Raw genomic sequence first — 25711 nt, forward strand, 5'->3', positions numbered from 1 at the left:
GCTCTTACTGGCTTTTATTGTGCATCTCCCCTTTATCCCCTTTTTATTTCTGTACCCCTCTAAAAATTTAAAAACTAATAAAAACATTGTGAAACAAAACCAGAAAATTACAAATAATATACAATACAGTAATATATGTTACACTACTTTGTACAGCTTTATCGGTTCAGATGTTATGGCAATGTCATACCTGGTAAATCGGAAAATAGGAGAATGCATTCATTAAATCCATTGGCAAGAAGCCTGACTCTTAGCTGTTGCAATATAGCCACCCCAATACAAAAAGGAAACGAGGCATTGCCTAAGAGCAGCGTGTCCCACAAATGGAAGATCTTGTGTAGAGGAAAAACGTCTGTAAGAAAAGAGGATAAGAAGAAAATACAGTTATTGATGAAAATAACATTTTCAATATGGAGGCATAATCTGTCAAGCAATTTAATAATATAATAAAGTTATTTGAATGATAACATACATTATAGGTAACTAGCAACATCAGAACAAGAACATAACAATATCAGAAGGAAATACAAGATAAGTGACTTTATAATGATGAAGTAGACAGATCATGTCAAGTATTTGTTGATGTCCGGGTTTATGGGGCCAACTCTTCACTTACTCAACATTGTAGAACATAGCTGAAAATCTGTTTCAAGATAGGTCTGAGGTTAGAGGTTTTTGTTAATTAAGGCAACCCCAGGATCCTAATATTAGTTGTACCAATCTAGTTCTCTTTATTATCCTGAAATTATAAAGCTGTAACGTAATCATACACGTAATAATTAGTTTTCAACTATTGCTGTCAGAGAGTCTTGGTTTACAGTCCTTAACATAAACCTTAAACCATAAAGAACTCAATTCCTCCTTATAAGAGGTCTCCAAGCATTACAAAACATACTCCATATATCCGGCTATATGTAAGAGCTTCAGGTATTTCCAACAGTCTATGCCAAGAGCAAGAGGGCCAGCCCTGTAACAAGGGGGCAACACTGTGGCTTTGTGTATGATGGATAATGAGCTGGAGTAATTCTCTCTGCATTACATAATAAGCAGGGGATGAGACAGAGATGAGTGAAAGCTAATCTGAGGGCTGTTGGAGGGAGTTCCAACATAAAACCTCTCGACTTAGCCATTGCCAGGCCATGACTTTTGAAACCACTTACAGATAAAGTAAATTTTTAACACCTTAATTTCCAAATTTAGTCAGTTTTATTGCTGTTTTAAGTTCTATCACTCCCTAAAAAAGTGTGGATGGGATTCTCTAAGCATACAATTCATGATTCCTCTGTGCTTTAAGATGCTGTATGCTGACAATGTGTTTATACAGTGATAGTACAGGGTTTAACTACACTTTTATTTAGCTTCAGCACAGTGAAAAAGAGAGATGAGAGTAAGTCTCTGCGCACTGAAGTGCCCGAGCTGCTTTTGTAATGCAGGGGGAGTGGCAGGAGGCAGAGAGCACTACAGTGTGCAGACAAGAGAAGCTATCCATGAGAAGAATTATGGTCAAATCCAGGGATAACCAAAATTGTAAACACCAGGACTGATCGAGAATGTGGAATATAGTATTTTTGTATTTATAGGTTTTATAATGTTTTCATACATTTACAAAAATTAAAACAGACCATCCCGAAGGGTTGAAGGGGTTAAAACGCGCAATTGGATGTTACCGGTAGGTGCTGCAATATGGCATTTAAATTAATCCACAAGGAAATGCTACAATGATCACTAGACAACACAGGAAATCTCACAACATACTCCAGAGGGAGTTGTTGTGCTCTGTATCCATGTTGGAACCAACCACGTTCTGGATGTAGATTGTGAGAGGAGGTGAATTTTACATTCCTTCTTATGTAGAGTGATGTTTAGAACAAAGGTTCAAATTAAAAAAAACAAGAAAACAACAAAAACAGCATTAGCTTAACCTGTCAGGCACATATTATTTATATATTTTATATATATATTTCTCTAGTGAGTCCCACTCTGGATTGTACTCCTGTGAATCATAAAATACCCCCCAGTCTGCACTGTAATCCTGTAATGTGAGTCAGCCAGGTGTTCCTGAACTGACCTGAGTCAAGTTGCAACACCCCCTTCATTCATACCCCTTTCTGTGCTGCAGCGTAGCAGGCGGTGTGCAAGCGAGATGTTTACCAGAGGAATGAGGAGGAAGAGGTGTTGCAGCCGGATAAGCTCAGAAATCCGTCTGATTCACTTCACAGGATTACAATGCAGACTGGGGTGTTTCATTTTATAATTCACAGGAGATATTTTCATTTTTTTTTTTAATTTCAATATCATCAGGCAGAGCAACTCACTACAGAAAATGAGGTAGGGCCTTTGGTTTGGGGGATAGATAGGTCACTTGCCTGACAGGTTCCCTTTAAGGTCACAAATAGTGTATGTAGAAGACCTATGAAGTTTTACTCTTCTCTCTTGCAGGCTCCATAGCAGAAGAGCTTCTAAATGTTTCCCCGTGTAAAAAGATGAATATAATCCCTTTCCGGCAAAAATTCAATAAAAAAACAGAAGTATTCGTCTCTCAAGATGTTTCAAAGAGAAATGTAATGTGTGTTATTTCCAGGCCGAGCATTTTATTGGAAGCTCAAGAGTATAACATGATTTTCACTATTGATATTCCGATGCTTCCACTTGCTGCCCTGTTGTAACCTCAAGAGCAATCGGCACATATCTGCTACACATGCTGCTGCATCTCACTAGACTCAAAGGCCAAAGCATCTTTTATCTCCTCTTATTAATGCTGCTCCTCACATCTGTGCTTCTATGCCTGGCACAAATGAACAGAGAGGTGAGAGTTCACCCCTGGTATACAATGGAGCTGCCCTTACAACGACAGAAATTAATTTTTCTTGCAGTGTGAGAAAATAGGGAGGACAGGAGTTCAATCATTATGTTTGTGTTCAATCATTAATGGAGAAAATTCCTTGAAGGGAATTCATCTTTCCTGACCATTTCCACATCTTAAAAACAAGAATGTGCTTTGGGAAATTATCAAAAACATGAAATCCTCTTTATATGTGTTGTGCATTGGAAATCTGCTTCGCTTCAATAACTGCACTTCTCAGGATAACTTACTAACAGCAAATCAATGTAAACACAAGACAATAAAACTTACATTTCTAACTAAGTGTATGCGTTCTTTAATATTGCCATATGTTTCTTTAAAATGTAATACAAATTTGGGCCCCCTGATAACATTATTGGGAAAAAGATTGCTCAAAACATGCAATTGAAAATTCTGACATTCAATTCTGAATCTGAAAGTAGCAACAATGGGATTTTGGCCGATTAACATTAATAAGCATTTTACTCCAGTCACCTGCATCCTATGCTACATTGGCTTCTATGGAACTGTGGGTATGAAACTGGTCAAGATGTGCCCCATTCTGGGCATCATGGGAGTTCAAGGCTGTTAATCCAACCTGCAATCATACATCATCACCCATCTTGTCCATATATTAATGTTGTAAAATAAAACAACACCTCTAATTAATAATACAATATAAGTGTATTTGTAATGTGTTAAATATTTTTTTTCCACTTTTCTAACTTAATTTTTGCTCCCTCCCTGTAATGCTGTCTTTTACTTTGAAATATTCTTTTGAATTCCATCTTGCCAGAGTCCGACAGACAGAGACTCGTTGACATGTTGTATAATAGTGACAATATAATTCAGTGGCAGAGGTGAGCTTGAGGGACACAAAAAGCTAAATACAAACCTTACTCTCTGAGAGGTTAGTATTTTTCAGTTACGGTATGTCCTTGAGACAATGATCATATCACGTATACAATCATACAACTGCCTGGGGCCGATCAGGCACTTAAATTCCTCATCTCCCCTGACACAGCTAGGGGGCAAATGGGTCTTTGGCCAAACCAAAATGCTTCCAGGTACATGCACTCTTTTAAAGGGGTATTCCGATGAAGACAAGTTTCTTAAATGTACTCAGGATAACAAAAGAGCTCATTCTCTAATTCACTGTTATTAACAAAAATACAGCATTTCACAGAAATAGTTCCAACCTGTCTCTATCAGTCCTAGTGTAGCAATAAGTAATAATAATTCCTTTATTTATATATAGCGCGCACAGATTACGCACAGAGCTTGCCAAATGGTTCCTTGTCCCCATGGGGCTCACAATCTAATCAACCTACCTAAACACGGAGAGAACATACAAATTCTTAGCAGATGTTTAACCTGGGACTTGAACCTAGGTCCCCAGCGCTGCAAGGCACACAGGGCACACAATTTCCGTTGCCCCTAGACACGACAATGTAACTTCTGACTTAGGGTCGGGGACGCCATCTTGGATTTCTGTGAGACGGCCGTGCTGAGTTTCTCTCTCTTCCCTGCACTCTAGCCCGTCCCCTCTGCAGTCCAGGTCGGAGCTCACTCGCTGATGCACACTGATACACAGACACTGAGTTCCTGCTGGCAGCAGCATGCGGAGGACTACAAGCTACAGACAGATAAATTCTTTATCTGGGGGAGGTACAGCAGGAAGGCAAAGAAGATCTAGGGTGGTGTGGAATAGCAGAGATGTTACAATAGGCATCCAATGGATCTCATCATCTCTGATCTCTCTTTCTATGTGTCAGATACTAGTAAAATGTTCAGATGGTAAATAAAAGTGTATAAAAACCTTGTTCCCCTTATAATCTAAATGTCAAAAGTGCTCTTGAGACACATGGCGTACCTCCCTGTGCCCCAGTACGGCCGTGCCAGGCTGACTCACCTTTTTGCGGTCCTGTGATGGTTCCTGTTTTCCGGCGCCGGCTCTCTGAAATTTAAAGGGCTAGAACACCTCTAATTGGCGCTGGCTATCCACTGATCTTTAAATGCCCTGGCTCTTCCTGTCGACCCTGCCGGATCTTTGTGCCTAGTGCCTTGGTGAAAGCTTGTCTTCTATGTTCCCTGCAATTATTGTCATTTCCCATTGTGACCTTGATTCCTGTTCCTGACGGCAATTCTTTGCTGCCTGGCTTAACTTCCTACTACGTCTCCGACTCTGATCTCGTGCTTCCTGTGCTGACCTCCTGCCTGTCCATGACTTTGTCTTGCCTCACGATTCTGTACTATGCCTTGGCCACCACCGTGGACAAAAATCGGGCCTGTGGAGTGACCTGGTGGCACCATGCCGCAGCAAGTCTAACCTGCTTTGCGGCTGGCTCTGGTTAAAACAGGCTGCCACTTAGACTCCACTCTCAGGTGTCAGTTTAGGTCATTGTCTGCGGTGGTTCAGTGGGTCCACTACCCCTGACCCGTGACACTAACCACATTGTCAGCTCACAGAACTAGATGGATCATAATGGGTCTGCTTAGAGAGTCCCCACCCATGCTCTGGAGTGATAAGAGCTTAAAAAAACACAATAAAACTGAGTAAAACTGTGAGGTAAAGGGTTAAAATAACCTTAATTGTGTTAACACAACTAGAGGGTTGAGATTTGAGAATTTTCTTTCTTTGGAAAACCCCTTGAAAAAGCCTCATCTAATTGGTGTAGGGACCATGTGTCACCACCCGTGATCAACTATTGATGACCAGTGGATAGGCAATCAATAGTAATTCCTGGAAAATGACTCTAGGATTTGGCACTATATCTAGAAAGTATAATGAATAAATCAAAGGTTCATGGTGTATTTAATAACAGTGCTGAAGTTATAATCTATTAAATCAATTGAGGTTTTTATAAAATTTCTGGTACTCTGTCAATTCAGTAACAAAATTGCCAATTTCCAGTTACTTTGATGCTGCTGCTTAAAAAGAAGCCAAGTTACAATTATGTGAGTGACAGCTGAAATTAGCTAAATGATACATCACATTACCAAACAGAAGGTGATTTAGTATCTATAGCTCCTTTCAATTAATGCACAAGCGCTGCTAAAATGATTGAGTATTAAAAGCAAGAAAAAAAAAGTTGTGCTTAACCGCTTGAGGGCGAGGGTATTTTTGCAGTTTCAGGGCTGGACAGCCTAGCCATGTTCAGTATACAAAGAAACCAGCTGCAATGTGCCCCTTTAGCTACGGTGTTACCCCTACATTGCTAGGGCAAATCTGTCAACAATATTGAAGATGGGTCTCCCTCTCCTCTCCTGTTTATTTCACAGCTGTGTGAACCCTTTCAGTTTTCTCCCTGCCTGTAGTATGCTAGAAGCATTATTTTCAAAGACCAAGCTGAAAGTGAATGGGTTAATCCTCCGATCTCAGAGCTGTGAACTAAACAGAGAGATTAGATGTGAGCTCATGAAAGCCTCCATAGACACACAGGGGGAGATTTATCAAAATGTTCTTATTGCACATGTAAATTAATCAGCGTTCAGCTTTAATTTTATAAACAGCAGTGGGAAAATAAAAGCTAAGCCCTGATTGGTTGCCAAGGGCTTATACTTGAGTCAATAGGTTTTGCCAGTTTTTAATGTTAAAGGAAACCTACCACCACAAATCTACCTATAAAGGTAGATTGGGTGGTAGGTGGATCAATGGGCTAATCCTCACGTCCCCACACTTTTTTGATAACTTTTATTACACATATATTCAAATTTACTTATGCGGCTACTGGGGCGTGGAGTAGCCGCATGTGAGGTTACACGAGACGGCTACTCCACGCCCCGGTAGCCACTTTACCCCTACTCACCCATCTTCGGCGCGCAGCTACGCGGCCTCGTCCGGCGATCCTGTCATCTGCGCATGCGCAGAAGAGCAGGCCCGCGCCTGCGCGGTCACTGCTCCGAAACAGGCGCGGGCCTGCTCTTCTGCGCATGCGCAGACGGCAGATATACAGTGGGTAGAGAAAGTATTCAGACCCCTTTAAATGTTTCAATTGAAGAATTGCAACTGAAGGAAAGATAAATGCGGCCAAGTACAGAGATATCCTGGATAAAAACCTCTTCCAGAGTGGACCTCTTTCAGACTGGGCTGAAGGTTCACATTCCAACAAGACAATGACCCAAAGCACACAGCTAAATTAACAAAACAGTGGCTTCAGAACAACTCTGTGACCATTCTTGACTGGTACAGCCAGAGCCCTGACCTAAACCCAGGTGAGCATCTCCGGATAGACCTGAAAATGGCTTCCACCAACGTTCACCAAACAAACTGAGGGAACTGGAGAGGATCTGCAAGGAAGAATGGCAGAGGATCCCCAAATCCAGGTGTGAAAAACTTCATCATCATTCCCAAGAAGACTCATGTACTAGCTTAAAAGGTGCCTCTAATCAATACTGAGCAAGGGGTCTGAATACTGTGATATAATGTGATATTTCAGTTTTTCTTGAATAATAAATCAGCAACAATATCTACATTTCTGTTTTTTGGGGGTGCAGAGTGTACATTAAATGAGCCAAAAAAGAACTTTTTCGATCTTTCCAATTGGCTACAATGAAACAAAGTGAAACATTTAAAAGGGGTCTCAATACTTTCCATAACCACTGTATACTTCATTTGTTGTTCATGGATCAACTTAAAGGGAACCAGTCATGAGTGTTTAGGCCTAAAACAGTCACTAACAATGACATAATCACAATAATGTCCTTCTATATTCTGGGAGATCCAGAATTACATAGAATAAGAACATTAAAAGCTGCATACAAATGAACTAAGGAGTAAAATGTGAAAAGAAGAGTCACTACCCCTCCAGGCTTAATTAGTGAACTATAAGACAAGTACAACATCATAAGCTACCTTCAGCAACCACCATCCAGAACTGTGAAGATAAACCTGGACTATGGAACATTAACTAAGCCAGAAGAGGACATACTACGAGTATGACTCTTCTCCACCTGTCAAGAGATTGATAATGGACGGTCATGTGGAGTCACCTTTGCCCCAAAAAATAAAACCTGGTCTATTCTTTTACTACAGGCATAAGTCACTAATGAAACCGTCACCACAATGACTAATGACATACCTATAATGGGGAACCCATTCTAAATTACACAGCTCAACAAAATAAGTCATGGCCATTAATACTTGTATAAGTATTTCACACGGCCTGTGAAGTAGGCTTAAAGAATTGCTAAGTCCCTTTCGCAGTTGCTGGCCACTTTACATAAAAAGATATGCCAACATCTTAAATAGATTATTATAACAGCACCAGTGTCCTCTTCAAGACTGAACAAATGTATTCGCTTCCAAAAGACTCGTAATTACAAGGGGGAAGCATTTGTCTTGATTTTTATTTAACCTATTAAAGAAGGCTTTTCATTTCAAGTGTATTTCAGAGAAGTGCAAATTGCTTTCCAAAGTGAGTTTTGGCTAGTGTTAAATGAGCAGATCCTCTTCTTCTTCTGGCACTGTCAAAAGCAGTGTGATTTACTTGCAAATTCTGCTCTTGCTTGGATGATGCAAGCAATTCTTGCATCTAGTCATTAATTGTTTAATCAAATCTGACAAGAGTTCTTCACCCGACCTGCTCTCGGTGTGAGAAACTAGTAGAGTCATAAGACAAGAAACCTTCTCTAAGAAACAAGCACATCAGCAGGCATGAATTTGGCCTTGTAGGTTTTAATCTTCCACCTTGATTGAACTCCTATTACTCCAAAGTCTTCTCATTCCACAGAGACTCGGCGTATTCATTTTCCACAACAATCTACCTCTCAGTTTCAATGACATATCCGCTTCCATCTGTCTACAATCTTTTAACCCTTTTGCTTTGGCACAGGGTATTCTAGAACCCGCAGCTAGGTGCCTGCTGACATTTAATATCTGTGATCAGCAAACACGATAAACCGCAGCATAATGCAATACAAATGTCAAGAATGCCTGTAGACAAGAACAAAAAAAAAAGTGACGTAAACCAATAAAACAGAACACAAGAGCAAAATTGGAAAGATGAAACTTACGTGTGAACATTGTGAGGAACCATGGAATAGCGTAGAGCTGAAAGACAAGGAAGATGCAATCAATGTTGGAACAATGTGTTCTCGGTAGAAACACAACCCTTCTGCAATGAGTAATGTCCTTGTCATAAATATCGAGAGACCAGTAATAGAGGTGTCACTTTACAGTAAAAACTCAAAAAAATTAATATGAACCTTTATTGGGAAAAATACTTTTCACACAGAAATATCAAGGTGTCTTTACGTTGATTAAGAAAATATAAAAAGTTCCATAGAAATTAAAGATTTTTCAGTTGATCCTTCCATGGCAAAAGCGAACTCTAGAAATATGCAAATTAGGCTGATGTGCCGCCATTACCCAGCACCTACTCTCATCATCCCCCTTCAGCTACTTCACTCCTGGGTCCAGTGAGATGCGGACCCTGTAATGCTTTGCCAAAGCACTTAAGCTTAGTTTGTATATTTAGTAAAGTTTTGGCACAGAAGGAGCAGTTGTGATATAAAAACATATGTATGAATGGCATGTGCGGGCATTTCCCTACGTAACAAAGCAATTAGTTCAGGTAGGTAAATCGTGTTCATGGATTCCCTTTAAATATCTACCACTTTACTGTCTAGGAGCATGTGAATTTTGATGACTAATAGAAGCCATGTGGATTGTCAACTTTACATGTTACTAAAGAAACTGTGAGAAATATGTAAATGCATTTCTTTTTTTTTTAATTCTTAGCAGACAATCACTTTATTACAAATTACATAATTACAACTACTTAATAAACAGTAGGTTGACACTTCTACCAGCTACAATATACATATTCTGGGGTCGAGGTGCTGCTTGATACAAGATTTTCATGGTGACCAAAATAACAAAACTCCAATAATAGAGAAAGTCCGGTTAGCACTCACCAATCCTTAAAGCCTCTATTATGGCTTCCAAAGCTGGCATGTACAGAACAATTTACTAGAGACACATAAGCCACTGGTTCAAAACCCAAAAGAGTTTGGCTCCAAAGATTTTTTTTGTAAAAAACTTGGCTTTAATGGTATTTACCCACAAAGACATCTCTTAACTACCGGTATACTCAGGATAGCAAAATAACACACATTCTCTAATTCACTGTTCACAAAATACAGCATTTCACAGATATAATTTCAACCTGTCTCCATCAGTCCTGGTGTACACAATTTTGGTTGCTGTATCTTCTGAGTTTAGGGTTGTGGAAGACATCTTCCTCTTCTGCCTGATGCTGCACTGAGCATCCAGCCCCGCCCTTGTATTCCAGGACAAGCTCACATAAACACACACACACTCATTTCTTGCTGGCATGTGAGGAGAGTAAAGCTACATACAGATAAGATATATGGGGGAGGCAAAGCAGATCTGACAGTATGTGTTATGGGTGAGATATAGCAGAGCAGAGTATGTCATGTGTAATATGTATCTCTCATCTCCGATCTGTCTCTTCTCTTTTTCTGTGTCAGATACTAGTAGAATGTTCAGAAGCTAAATAAAAGTGTATGTAAACCTGTATCCTGATAATCTACATTGTCACGACACAGAACTAGATGCATCATAAAATGTCTGCTTAGAGAGTCTTGCCCACACTCTGGAATCTTACACTGACCATCACTGAGTGATAGGAGTTAAAACAGCAATAAAACTAAGTAAAATTGTAAAGGGGTTAAAAATTATATTTATTGTGTAAACATCACTGGGGGAATTACAATTTGAGAATTTTCTTTCATGGATATACCCCTTTAAGGATTGGCGAGTGCCACCCCGCCTTATTCATTGCCTGAACTGTGAATAATTTGTATCTACCACAGTCTCTGGAAAAATACAAAGATTATTGATTATGGAAAAATTAGTGCAGGAGAAAATCTACTAATACGGCTCATTCATTTGTTTTACTTTGCCCCCGACACTTTGTAAAATATTACACCCTATGCGGGAGTTTATCATAATCCAGAGCTCTTGCGCAGTTGTATGATAAAGGCCATGCCCTCCCCTCTTGTGGCCTTTGCCTCTTGATGTATCCATCGGGTGGGTGAGACACTGGGAAAAACTAAGCAAGGTCTGAACTAGCAAAGCTTTGTGTAAAACCTTTTTAAAAGGTACGCTGGCACAGAATGGGAATGCTCTGTGCTTGCCCCCTCCGTTAGCGCCAAGCCCTATCACAAGGCGTGGGGGCGGCATAGGCACAAAAATAATTATTTCAGTGCTTCTACCACGGAAACTGGCTTAGGAGTACTGATAAATATCCCCCTATGTGTACTGTGTACGACAACAGAACAGTAAAATTAGCAAGTAAAATTCAGGCTCCAATATTCTAGATTCTCTAGACTTCTCAGCCTACTGGGTCTTTGTCAAACAATGGAACCATATGTATAACAGGAGGATGGAAGCGGTTTACAGCTGGTAAGGTACCCGCCTTACAGACTTTAAAGAAGCTACAAACCTAGTTGGTTTTTGGTAAGGTATTCACAAAAATGAACTAGGCTTTTGCCCATGACATCGTGACATTTATTTGCGCGGCAATAGAATATTAGTTTACTGAAAAGAGATTTTGTTCCCATCTGCCAGGCAAACATACAATGACAGGGGAGCATAGTTCAATGACCAGTCTAGTGGAAAAGGCTCAAGTACATGGCGGCGCTACCACTAAAACACTAAATGAAGTGAATAAAAGCAACACAGGCTTAGGTCGCACACTCTGCTGAATATCATAGAGAATACAAGAGATCTGGAGAATACTTATGGACTGATGGATAGTGGAAGCCTTGAACCATGTACTGCTACTAAGTCAGAAAACAAAAAGTCAATTCACAAGCTTAGAAGAAGTATGTTCTGATAAAATAATACAGATGAAGGAGATATGGAGGTTCAGCAATTCCTTTGATCTTTTTGCCAAATACAGAACTATGTTTTACAAGAGCCATATGTCTGAGAGAAACTGCCTATAATGTCAGAGGACTATCCGTGGGTTCACTTTTACATACTAAAAACTAGTCATATTACAATCTGAAGATCTCTGAAGCACCCAGAGTATAATGGAATACCATAGGTCAGTGATGGCGAACCTTTTAGCGATCGAGTGCCCAAACTGCAAGCCAAAACCCACTTATCTACCGCAAAGTGCCAACATGGTAATTTAGAGCAATATTACCTACATAAGGGCCAAATAATACTGCCACATGTTTACCACCACTATTAGTATGCATAACACAGACATATACAGTGCATACATATATACAGTATGCATACACAGACATATACAGTGCACACATATATACAGTATGCATACACAGACATATACAGTGCACACATATATACAGTATGCATAACACATATACAGTACACACATATATACAGTATGCATAACACAGACATACAGTGCACACATATATACTGTATGCATAAGACAGACATATACAGTGCACATATATATACAGTATTCATAAAACAGACATATACAGTGCACATATATACAGTATGCGTAACACTGACATATACAGCATACACATATATACAGTATGCATGGCACACACACACACACATATATATATATATATATATATACACACACATATACACACACACAAATATGCACAGCACAGATACAGACACACACATATACTTATAGACACATAACACAGACATAAACACACACATGTGCATAACAAAGACATTATATATCTGTGTTATACACAGAGGCGGACTGGCCATTAACTCCACCGGGAGAAATCCCGGTGGGCCGACCTGCCTGAGTGATCTGGGGCCGGTCCGTGCAGGAGAATGTGACAGACTTTCAGCCTGCACTGCACTATTAGAGAGAGAGAGCAGCCTCACCTACACTACAGGCCGCCCCTGCACTGTCCTAGGGTCAGCAGCAGAAAGTTCCATACAGGCTGCTGCCCCTGTGTGACAGCTGATCAGCAACTACACAGAGCTCTGCAGGCTCCAGGACAGCACTGAGGTCAGGCACAGGGCACTGCTCCGGCCCCTCCTCCCATAACCAGGAAGCAGGAGGCTGCTAGACGGGACGGAGAGGGCTGGGGAGGAACATAAGTGCCATGTACATCTCAGCCCTGCCAGGCACCTGCTTCCCTGCTGATTGATTCTCCCCACAAAGAACTTAGTTCTCTCTCTCCATAAATAGTAAGTGCAGGAATGTGTAAAGTGCTTACATGTTATTGACATACATATATATGAGTTCATATATATGTGATGTATGTGTATCAGTATGTACTAGTATTTCTGCTGGGGTTGTATGGAGAAAGCTCACAGGCTGAGATCTCTCCATACAATAGAGATCAGCTGTAAAAGTAGTTTAAATTGGCCCCCTTTTTCTAGACCATAAAAATAAACAGCAAAAATCATAAACATGCTAGGTATTGCCACGTCCCAAAATGTCCAATCTATCAAAACAAAGAATGGAAAATAGTGCCCATATGTCCGAATCATCACTTTTTAACAATGTTTCCATCAATAAATATTTGAATATAGGTCCCATATTGATATAAATAAAAAGCTAAGCGCATCCCGGAAAAATGGCACATTACACAAGTGCTAATATGAAAAGTTATTGGCCTCAGAATGTGGCAAAATGCATTTCTTTTTTGTACAAAAGATTCACATTGTTTAAAATCTACTAAAACCTAATAAAACCTATAAAAATGTATCCATTTCATCTTACCGACCCAAGAATAAAGGGCAAGTGTCATTCGGAGCACACAGTGAAGGACGTAAAAACAGAACCCACAGAAAAAGCTGCAACTGTGTTTTTTTGTCACTTTCACTACACTTGAAATATTTTACCAGCTTTCTAGTAGATTGCATGGAATACTAAATTGTGCCACTAAAAAGTACAATTTGATCCACAGATAACTAGCCCATATACATGGGAATGTAATGTTAATGGAAAAATTAAAAAGTTATAGCTTTTGGAATGAGGGGAGTAAAAACAGAATGCAAAAACGAACGGGTGTGTATACTGCTCCTGTGCACACTACTGTAGATTAATATTTTTCATAGAAATATTTTGTACTTAGGGGCAGTATTATAGCAGTTATATTCTTGTACATAGGGGGCAGTATTATAGTAGTTATATTCTTGTACATAGGGGCAGTATTATAGTATTTATATTCTTGTACATAGGGGGCAGTATTATAGTAGTTATATTCCTTTACATAGGGGGCAGTATTATAGTAGTTATATTCTTGTACATAGGGGGCACTATTATAGTAGTTATATTCTTGTACATAGGGGGCGGTATTATAGTAGTTATATTCTTGTACATAGGGGGCAGTATTATAGTAGTTATATTCTTGTACATAGGGGGCAGTATTATAGTAGTTATATTCCTGTACATAGAGGACAGTATTATAGTAGTTATATTCTTGTACATAGGGGCAGTATTATAGTATTTATATTCTTGTACATAGGGGGCAGTATTATAGTAGTTATATTCTTGTACATAGGGGCAGTATTATAGTATTTATATTCTTGTACATAGGGGGCAGTATTATAGTAGTTATATTCCTTTACATAGGGGGCAGTATTATAGTAGTTATATTCTTGTACATAGGGGGCACTATTATAGTAGTTATATTCTTGTACATAGGGGGCGGTATTATAGTAGTTATATTCTTGTACATAGGGGGCAGTATTATAGTAGTTATATTCTTGTACATAGGGGGCAGTATTATAGTAGTTATATTCTTGTACATAGAGGACAGTATTATAGTAGTTATATTCTTGTACATAGGGGCAGTATTATAGTATTTATATTCTTGTACATAGGGGGCAGTATTATAGTAGTTATATTCCTGTACATAGAGGACAGTATTATAGTAGTTATATTCTTGTACATCGGGGGCAGTATTATAGTATTTATATTCTTGTACATAGGGGCCAGTATTATAGTAGTTATATTCTTGTACATAGGGGCAGTATTATAGTAGTTATATTCTTGTACATAGGGGGCAGTATTATAGTAGTTATATTCTTGTACATAGGGGGCAGTATTATAGTAGTTATATTCTTGTACATAGGGGCAGTATTATAGTATTTATATTCTTGTACATAGGGGCAGTATTATAGTATTTATATTCTTGTACATAGGGGCCAGTATTATATTAGTTATATTCTTGTACATAGGGGCAGTATTATAGTAGTTATATTCTTGTACATAGAGGGCAGTATTATAGTAGTTATATTCTTTTACATAGGGGGCAGTATTATAGTAGTTATATTCTTGTACATAGGGGCAGTATTATAGTAGTTATATTCTTGTACATAGGGGGCAGTATTATAGTAGTTATATTCTTGTACATAGGGGGCAGTATTATAGTAGTTATATTCTTGTACAAAGGGGCAGTATTATAGTGGTTATATTCTTGTACATAGGGGCAGTATTATAGTAGTTATATTCTTGTACATAGGGGGCAGTATTATAGTAGTTATATTCTTGTACATAGGGGGCAGTATTATAGTAGTTATATTCCTGTACATAGGGGACAGTATTATAGTGGTTATATTCTTGTATAAAGGGGCAGTATTATAGTAGTTATATTCCTGTACATAGGGGACAGTATTATAGTGGTTATATTCTTGTACAAAGGGGCAGTATTATAGTAGTTATATTCTTGTACATCGGGGGCAGTATTAAACTAGTTATATTCCTGTACATAGGGGCAGTATTATAGTAGTTATATACTTGTACATAGGGGTCAGTATTATAGTAGTTATATTCTTGTACATAGGGGGCAGTATTATAGTAGTTATATTCCTGTACATAGAGGACAGTATTATAGTAGTTATATTCTTGTACATAGGGGCAGTATTATAGTATTTATATTCTTGTACATAGGAGGCAGTATTATAGTAGTTATATTCCTGTACATAGAGGACAGCATTATAGTAGTTATATTCTTGTACATAGGGGCAGTATTATAGTAGTTATATTCTTGTACATAGGGGCCAGTATTATAGTAGTTATATTCTTGTACATAGGGGCAGTATTATAGTAGTTATATTCTTGTACATAGGGGACAGTATTATAGTAGTTATATACTTGTACATAATGGGCAGTATTATAGTAGTTATATTCTTGTACATAGGGGGCAGTATTATAGTAGTTATATTCCTGTACATAGGGGACAGTATTATAGTGGTTATATTCTTGTACAAAGGGGCAGTATTATAGTAGTTATATTCCTGTACATAGGGGACAGTATTATAGTGGTTATATTCTTGTACAAAGGGGCAGTATTATAGTAGTTATATTCTTGTACATCGGGGGCAGTATTAAAGTAGTTATATTCTTGTACATAGGGGGCAGTATTATAGTAGTTATATTCCTGTACATAGGGGACAGTATTATAGTGGTTATATTCTTGTACATAGGGGCAGTATTATAGTAGTTATATACTTGTACATAGGGGTCAGTATTATAGTAGTTATATTCTTGTACATAGGGGGCAGTATTATAGTAGTTATATTCCTGTACATAGAGGACAGTATTATAGTAGTTATATTCTTGTACATAGGGGCAGTATTATAGTATTTATATTCTTGTACATAGGAGGCAGTATTATAGTAGTTATATTCCTGTACATAGAGGACAGTATTATAGTAGTTATATTCTTGTACATAGGGGCAGTATTATAGTAGTTATATTCTTGTACATAGGGGCCAGTATTATAGTAGTTATATTCTTGTACATAGGGGCAGTATTATAGTAGTTATATTCTTGTACATAGGGGGCAGTATTATAGTAGTTATATTCTTGTACATAGGGGGCAGTATTATAGTAGTTATATTCTTGTACATAGGGGCAGTATTATAGTATTTATATTCTTGTACATAGGGGCAGTATTATAGTATTTATATTCTTGTACATAGGGGCCAGTATTATATTAGTTATATTCTTGTACATAGGGGCAGTATTATAGTAGTTATATTCTTGTACATAGAGGGCAGTATTATAGTAGTTATATTCTTGTACATAGGGGGCAGTATTATAGTAGTTATATTCTTGTACATAGGGGGCAGTATTATAGTAGTTATATTCTTGTACATAGGGGGCAGTATTATAGTAGTTATATTCCTGTACATAGGGGACAGTATTATAGTGGTTATATTCTTGTACAAAGGGGCAGTATTATAGTAGTTATATTCTTGTACATCGGGGGCAGTATTAAAGTAGTTATATTCCTGTACATAGGGGCAGTATTATAGTAGTTATATACTTGTACATAGGGGTCAGTATTATAGTAGTTATATTCTTGTACATAGACCATAAAAATAAACAGCAAAAATCATAAACATGCTAGGTATTGCCACGTCCCAAAATGTCCAATCTATCAAAACAAAGAATGGAAAATAGTGCCCATATGTCCGAATCATCACTTTTTAACAATGTTTCCATCAATAAATATTTGAATATAGGTCCCATATTGATATAAATAAAAAGCTAAGCGCATCCCGGAAAAATGGCACATTACACAAGTGCTAATATGAAAAGTTATTGGCCTCAGAATGTGGCAAAATGCATTTCTTTTTTGTACAAAAGATTCACATTGTTTAAAATCTACTAAAACCTAATAAAACCTATAAAAATGTATCCATTTCATCTTACCGACCCAAGAATAAAGGGCAAGTGTCATTCGGAGCACACAGTGAAGGACGTAAAAACAGAACCCACAGAAAAAGCTGCAACTGTGTTTTTTTGTCACTTTCACTACACTTGAAATATTTTACCAGCTTTCTAGTAGATTGCATGGAATACTAAATTGTGCCACTAAAAAGTACAATTTGATCCACAGATAACTAGCCCATATACATGGGAATGTAATGTTAATGGAAAAATTAAAAAGTTATAGCTTTTGGAATGAGGGGAGTAAAAACAGAATGCAAAAACGAACGGGTGTGTATACTGCTCCTGTGCACACTACTGTAGATTAATATTTTTCATAGAAATATTTTGTACTTAGGGGCAGTATTATAGCAGTTATATTCTTGTACATAGGGGGCAGTATTATAGTAGTTATTTTCTTGTACATAGCGAGCAGCATTATAGTAGTTATATTCTTGTACATAGGAGGCAGTATTATAGTAGTTATATTCTTGTACATAGGGGACAGTATTATAGTAGTTATATACTTGTACATAATGGGCAGTATTATAGTAGTTATATTCTTGTACATAGGGGGCAGTATTAAAGTAGTTATATTCTTGTACATAGGGACCAGTATTATAGTAGTTATATACTTGTACATAATGGGCAGTATTATAGTAGTTATATTCTTGTACATAGGGGGCAGTATTATAGCAGTTATATTTGATGAAAGGGCAGAATTTTAGAATATTCAATATTAAATTTTGTTCTTGTAATAGTGGTACAGTAGCTAGGAGTACATGGGAGACAGTATCCAACTCTGTTTTCTCTGTGTTAGGCTACATGCACACTGCGGTATGGCGGGCACACGGGGAGAGGAGGAGGAGGTGAGCGCTGCTCACCCCCGCCCCTCTCCATAGGAGACATGTCCTATCTTTTCCCGGGCTACGGAGCGGTACGGTGCCGCAGGTGTGCTGCAATGTACCACTCCCGCACGGTGCTGTGAGCCCATAGAAGTGTATGGGGGACGTATGTCGCCCGTATATACGCGGCCATATATACATCCTCCATACATGTGTGTGAATGCAGCCTTATACTTATATGAAACTGAAGAAAGGTAATTAAAACTTTCTTGTTATGTGGCTCTGAGTGACATTTTGCGAACTACACCCATATTACATGACCCCGCCTACTACATTTGACTCCACCCACAACAAAGGGCCACTCTTACAAATTTTTCCAGGGCCTCTTTAATTTCCCAGTCCGCCCCTGGTTATACATATGTGTGTAAATGTCACATATACACACACATATATGCATTGCACAGGTATATATGTATGTGAACTGTATAAACAAATTTTAGACACTGTACAACTTACAGTTATCTATGAGAAAGGCGCACAGCAGCCTCTGGATGTTCCTGGTCACAGCATCCCTCTCCCCCTCTCTCTCTGTCCCGGCTCCACTTTAGGTCTCCTAGTAGGAGGGGGAGGTACAGGCTTCCACACGCTGCTTCCTGCTCCCAGCACTGCACTGCGAAATTCTTATAAACATTTAGAGCACAGACAGGAGCACAGACATTATCCTGCACCCGGCCAAGTGCTGCATCTGAGGGGCGCAGTGTGACCATTCTGCTCTGTATCTGAGCGCAAGGGGCAGATGCTGTTCTTCTAAACTGAGGACCTGTGTGCCTCTCTCTCTCAAGGGCCCAGTCGCAAGTGCACTCCCTGCCACTGCACACGGTGGAGGATGATGGCGTGCGTGCCAGCAGAGAGGGCTCTGCGTGTCTGTCTGGCACGCGTGCCATTGGTTCGCCACCACTGCCATAGGTCTTTCCTATTGTTCTCACACAGAAAGTGCAATGAAACGGGGACTGGAATTGATGGAGTGAATGATGAACAGTGTTTTATCACTTTGCCCCCTGCAGAGTTAATTTAAATATAATTATTTTATTTGACAGTCCCTTTAACTCTGCATAGTGTCACAGTTATGTAGTTTCTTATAGAAATTAATCAATACATTGTCAAAAGGGCGTGTCCTTACATATTTGGATTCTAACCAAGAAGAACTTCCAGGTCCTAGTTTGCAGAACCTGTCAGAATTCTGTTTTATGATATGCTTCTCTGGCAGACATGTTTCCCTTTCCCCAATGCCTGGTTGAACAGGTGACAGAGAATAAAGCTATGCACACATACATCTCTTTATTAGTCTTATTTCAGCTGGTACTCATGATGTCAAGGTCTTTCGTTTGTCTAAATAAGAATATTGGACAATTCCCCTTTTGAAGCGCTCATTTTACAAGGAAAATACAACTAAAATCATTTTAATCATAATGGTTTACATAATTAAATACAATATACTTTAAAGTGAGAAACTATTCTATGCAAACATTACACTAGTTTACTGCTGAATATTTGGTGTAATATTGAAAGATATGTGAAGGGAACTAGATGGAAATGTGGCTGTTGTGTAGGTCTCTTTAAAAAAAGATTTCTTGCTGTATTTTTCAAAATAAAAGACAGATATGCAGGCTTCTTATATTGTCCCACAGTGCCCTCTAGCAGACAAGGAAGGTAAATCCTCACTTTAAAAATCTGCTTCTGCTAATGTCTTTTTAAAATGCATGATCCTGAGAGATGTCTAACAATAAAATACATTTAACCACATTTGATCAAAAATTCAGGAGAAGGCCTTAAATTAAACAAAATATTTTGTTTTCCTGTTGTTGCTAAAATAAAAGATGTGCTTTGTTCTTACATTTTATTACAGTATGTGTGTATTATGAAAGCATTGTGGTCTGGAAGATGGGAGAAGGGCAGCATTCACTCATCCATGGCATCGGCATACAGGTATACCTCGGATATATCTATCGAATGAGCCTGGCACTTGCACTTATCATATTTGTCTGTATAGTTATCATCTGTATAGAGCTACTTACCTATATTTTAGTAGTATCTGTCTGCCTAGATATTCTCTATCTCTATGTATATAATTATTTTTAATTTATTAATTTCTTCCACTTATCTATGCATCAACCCATCACTTAATCAGTCCTTTCTAGGTTATTAATGTATGTATATATCTATACTAGCATTCCTATTGTTTTATTTGACTTCTGATCTACCCATCAAATCTATCTAATCGATATGTATTCACAATATTTAAGTTATCTAATCTTTTTATCTAACTTTTTATCCAGTGATCTAATTTATTCCATCTATCTAATCTATAATATTCATGTTATCTAACTATCAAACCTATCAAATTTTCTACCGACTTATCTGATCTGTTTTTACATCTATCTAATTTAATTTATCTAATTTTGAGCTTGGTGGCTCCTCAACCCTTATTTATAGTGCAAAAATTAAGGAAGCAGCCTGCATAATTTTTTTTCAATTATGACTGATGTTGGACGTACTGCGCTCTATATAGGACAAAAAAATCTAACTCAGATGTGAACTGGACCTAATCTATACTATCTACTTCTCCCATCTAATCTATTTATATGTGTATCTACCTCTTAAAGGGGTTGGCCACTCTTTGACATAAGTTGCCCATGTGCCTTTAAACCTTGAACGTTTGTTAAGTGTTTCAGCATTCCCGATACTTAATTTGTGCTGTGTGTGAATTCTTTGTTATACTTTTTTTTTTTTTTTTACAAATCTGAGCTCTGCTGAAAAGGAGGTGCTAGAGAGTGCAAGAGAGTTTTGACTCATCCTGCTCCCTCCCCCTCCCTTCTCCCAGTCTCGGTCAGTGAGCACGGACAGAGAAAGTGGGTGACGCCATAAGGATGTTCTAGAGCAGCAAGAGAGGTAGTTGTGTATATATGCATGGGGCAGCATGGTGAGAACAGGGAAAGGCCAAAGCTTTCAAAGGAAGCAAAGACATAGGTATATATATCTAACGGAAGACATTTATTGAAAAGTAGCCAACCCCTTTAATATATCACTATATCTGGAATATTGATATTATCTTTCAAATCATCTACCTATAATAACTCTGTAAATATCTAATTTTTTTTCCAATCCATCTATGTATTACACTATCTATCCATCCATCCTTACAGTTTTTTATACCTAAAAAAGAAAAAATGAGAGCACTACCAACATTTCGCGGATCCAGGAGACAACAATTGCAAGTAGAAAAACCGCAGCGCAGGTTTGCCGTGTGAAGCTGGCTTTATTTACCCAAACACAACGCTTCCACTGTAGAGGAAAAGATGCTTAAAAAAGACGGCTTAGATGTCAAAACTTCGGGTGAATTGTTCACACTGCAAACCTGTGCTGTATTATTTCTACTTCCAAGTCTTTTCTGTCTACACATTTATCAACTCACCTAAGCTTTCCTATAAGACTGTGGTTCTAACTAATCTATCAGTCTGTTCACCCATCCAGTTATCATACAGTTATTTCATTCTAACATACACACAAAGAAAGTGATGAGAATTCTCATCGCCATCAGACGGACAGAGTTACAGATCAGCAATGGTCTCAGCTGGTGTTGGACACTTACTTTCCTATGCTCTTTCTGTATCTGAGCTCGCTGACCTATAACAGGGTGTAAATTGGAAGCATCTGAAGACTCAGGAGCTGGAATGAAAAGCATGCAGCCTATACGTTACATCAAACCAGGTTTTGATGCTTTTCTTCTTACTTCTGTAAGCTTAATCTATTCTGTTACAAGACACATGTTATGGATGTTCGTTACAGTTCTCATTGATGGGAAAGAAGCCACAGACAATGGGTGAAAATAACAATAATAGATTGTCTACAATGTAGAATAGATACATAAAATCTGCTAATTAGAAAACTAGGAGTTAAATGGGACATTTATTTAGCAGTTTTAACCTTTTTCTGCTACCCAAACTACTTCCAGATACTCTGAGTAAATTCCAAGATGAGGTATTGATAGCATCTACTATCATTATAATTTTTTGGGCAAATTGTATATGATTCTCATTATTAATGAGACCCAGCTGCTCCTTAGGGTTGGGACAACCTTGTCAACCTGTACCTTGTTATGGCCATAAAGGACAAGGTTTTGGTTTTGTTCACTTTCTTAAATAGGACCTGTCACCCTAAAAAAATGCACTAGGAGCTGCTTACTGTAGGAAGCAGCTCCTAACGCTACCCCATTTTAGAAGTGTTAAAGGGGTTTTCCCATGAAGACAAGTTAAGCCCTATCCACGGGATAGGGCCTAACTTGCTGATCATTGGGGGTCTCATTGCAGAGACCCCAGAGTATCGTGAAAACGGACCCCTCGCCGTTTCCTCAGACTAATGGAGCAGACGGCCTCGCATGACCGTCCTGCTCCATTAAACTCTATGGAGCTGATGGAAATTGCCGAGCCCCGCGCTCGCCAATCTCTGTCAGCTCCATAGAGATTGATGGAGCAGAACAATTAATGATCAGCAAGTTAAGTCCTATCTCGTGGAAACCCCTTAAAACTGCTTGCTTTATTGGAACCCTCCAATAAAGCTATAGGACACTGCAGCGCCATAGCCTAAGAACCAAGCTTCCAGCGGTCTGGCGTATTCATAAGGGGACGGTTCGAAGGATTCCGCATGAAGCTCGGCAGTTACTGCCAGCCTGTGGCGTGCGATGGGTGATCTGGGGAAGAAGCTTTATCGGTGGGATCAAATAAAGCTAGGAGTTTAACACTGTTAAAAATGGGGCAATTAGTAAGCAGCTCCTAGTGCATTTTTTTAGGGTCACAAGTCCTTTTTAAAGTTCATAAGCGGCAACAAGTGCTTTACCGCACCACAACTGAGTTGAGCAGCCGAGCCACAATTCTGCCAAAGTATAAGCCAGGGCATGTCCTATACTTTGTGACACAGCTGCTCATCTACTTATACAGGGGGGAGGGGTGAAGAGCACTTTCCTCTACCACCTACTCCTTCCAGCCCTGTGTTCACCCGGCATCCAGTCCAGAGGAACCATCGGAATGAACTCTAAGCCCTTTAAAGGTTGGCATGAATACGGCTCCTCCTGCTCTGTCCCTGATGGCGGGCTCGTCTTATAGTTCTAAAGGGACATTGCACATTCTAATTGTTCATGTTAATCCCTCTCAGTCCCTGGTTACAATAGATACCTACAGAGAGCAAAATTGTTCCTGCATGTTCCTGTCTAGTAACTGTTTCCATGTTCTTGTTCTTGACCCCAGCTTACATCTGACATTGCTTACATCTAGCAATCTGTGTTGCCCACCTTACAATCTCAACCTTGCCTGAACCCTGCTTGCACTGACATAGATAATGGCACACATTTATATACAAGGCCGCTGGAGTTCACAGAGAGAGCATTGTCCGACAATAAAGCACTGTGCCGCGATTCACTAAGATCCTGCATGAGTTCACTATCTTTTTTGTGGTGCATGTAAGTGCTTGGGCTTGCGACACAATTTGAACGTTAAATCCTGCGCTCAGTCCGAATCAGTCGGATCGTCCAAAGACATGCCCCCTAAATTGTGCTGCATGGAAGCCAGCATAGCTGCGCCAAAAAAGTATTGCGTGTAGACAGTTGTTAAATACCTGTGCAAGCCATGTAATTCCCGAAAAAGGCACACAGTCTCATGAAAGTGAGCAGCGTGACCCTTAGTAAATCAGCCCCAATGTTGTTTTTGCAAGTGGATCGTTAAAGCGTGTTGGACCTGTAGCATTTGCTATGATTCCTATGGTAGAAGTCACTGGTTGCTATAGGACTTAGGGCTACATCTTTGGAATATAAAGATAAAGATGCTCTTATGTGGGAAAGTGATCAGTGCAATATTTTTAGTTGATATCCCTATTTAAATGTGCCCTACAATAATAAATTGAAGAATAACTATACCATACACTATAATATACATTTATAAGCAACATACAGAATATACCTGGAGATTCTGTAGGGAAATGCATACCTCCCAACTTTATTCAGAGAGAAAAAGAGACAAAAGGGGACAAAAGATACTGCAAGCCAAGCCTTTTGCTCTTCCCCTACTCCACCCTCTCCCTCTCACATTGTGGCCTCTATTATTTCCCTCCTTTATTGTGCCCATCCCCAACAGCTCCTCCTGTTATTTTGCCCCCACCAGCCGCTGCCCTTGTTTTTGTGCTAGCCCAGATTTGTAAAAAAAACCCTAGCAACTCCCCCTAATATTGTGCCTCTCTACCCAGCAGCTCTCCTTCTTATTTTGCCATCCTCCCCAGCAGCTACCCGTTATTGTGCCCCATCACCTTTCCCCGCTCCAGTTCATCTCTCCTCTGCTTCTGCTGTCAGAAGCAGTGAAGCCAGCAGGCAGAGATGACCTCATCACATGGTGTCATCACCTGCTGACTATGCGACATACAGAGAGAAGCTGCTGTGGAGGAACGCGAGTGTGTTTTTTTTATTTTAGCAGAGGAACAGTGACAGTGCAGGGAGCTGCAGCCTCTGTGCACTATCACTGTAATTCGCTCTATTGGCTTCCGGCAGAGCTGGTGTCCCAACACATACCTCCCGCTGGGCGGGACAGAGGTTAAGAGCCCAAAAATCGGTAATGTCCCCCTGGATCCGGGACTATTGGTAGGTATGGATACAGTGTCAGCCATATGGATGAAACTCTAAATATTATCCCCATGAAGCTGATATTACCAAACATACCAACATGTTCTATTTTCCCATACAACCAAACAAAGCTCGGCTATAATTTTATAAACATCTTTGCGAAAATGATAGCCAAGCGCTGATTGGTTACCATGGGCAACTAAAACAGTTCTGCTCTCAATCACTTCAGATAAATCTTCTCCAAATTATGTTTTCTATGTGAGTACATAATCCTAATTATTGTTTTCTTACCTTACCTTTTTGTGATATAAATTAGGTGACTTCTGCAAAGAAAACCCCCACAGAATTGGGGGCCTGTACTAGTAGGCCTAGTAACCAGAGTGTAAAATGCAGGACAGAGTATAGTACTTGTAACTAAACACAGTGAAAACTAAAACTGGAAAAATCCATATAAAAACTGAATCTGGTAACACCTTTCTTTTAGGATGTAGCATTGATTGCAACACTTCGTGTAGATTTGGCGCTCTGATTTCTTGTCAAGGTTGAGCTCATAGGAACATATGTATTGTGTAACTCATATGCAACTAGAATCAGTAGTTTTCCTTCATATTTTTCCAGCTTTTGGCTGCATCTTTGGCAATGGCTTCTAAAAGCACATCAAGAAATGTCACAAAGTCTTTACAATAGACAAATAATTTTTCTATAACAAAAT

The 25711-nt window shown here is 39.0% G+C and overlaps 1 protein-coding gene across 3 annotated transcripts in view; it reads right to left on the reverse strand.

The window, feature by feature from the left end:
* Positions 1-25711, reverse strand: part of TBCK (TBC1 domain containing kinase) — a 194937-nt gene that overhangs the window by 80316 nt on the left and 88910 nt on the right. For all 3 annotated transcript variants that reach the window (XM_072119073.1, XM_072119083.1, XM_072119092.1), the window contains 2 exons: positions 8858-8894; positions 191-352 (listed from right to left, as the gene is read on the reverse strand). In XM_072119073.1, coding sequence (XP_071975174.1) covers positions 191-352; positions 8858-8894 — 199 coding nt within the window. The remainder of the gene's footprint in view (positions 1-190; positions 353-8857; positions 8895-25711) is intronic.

The sequence above is a fragment of the Engystomops pustulosus genome, chromosome 1 (assembly GCF_040894005.1).
Source record: "Engystomops pustulosus chromosome 1, aEngPut4.maternal, whole genome shotgun sequence".
Taxonomy (NCBI): domain Eukaryota; kingdom Metazoa; phylum Chordata; class Amphibia; order Anura; family Leptodactylidae; genus Engystomops; species Engystomops pustulosus.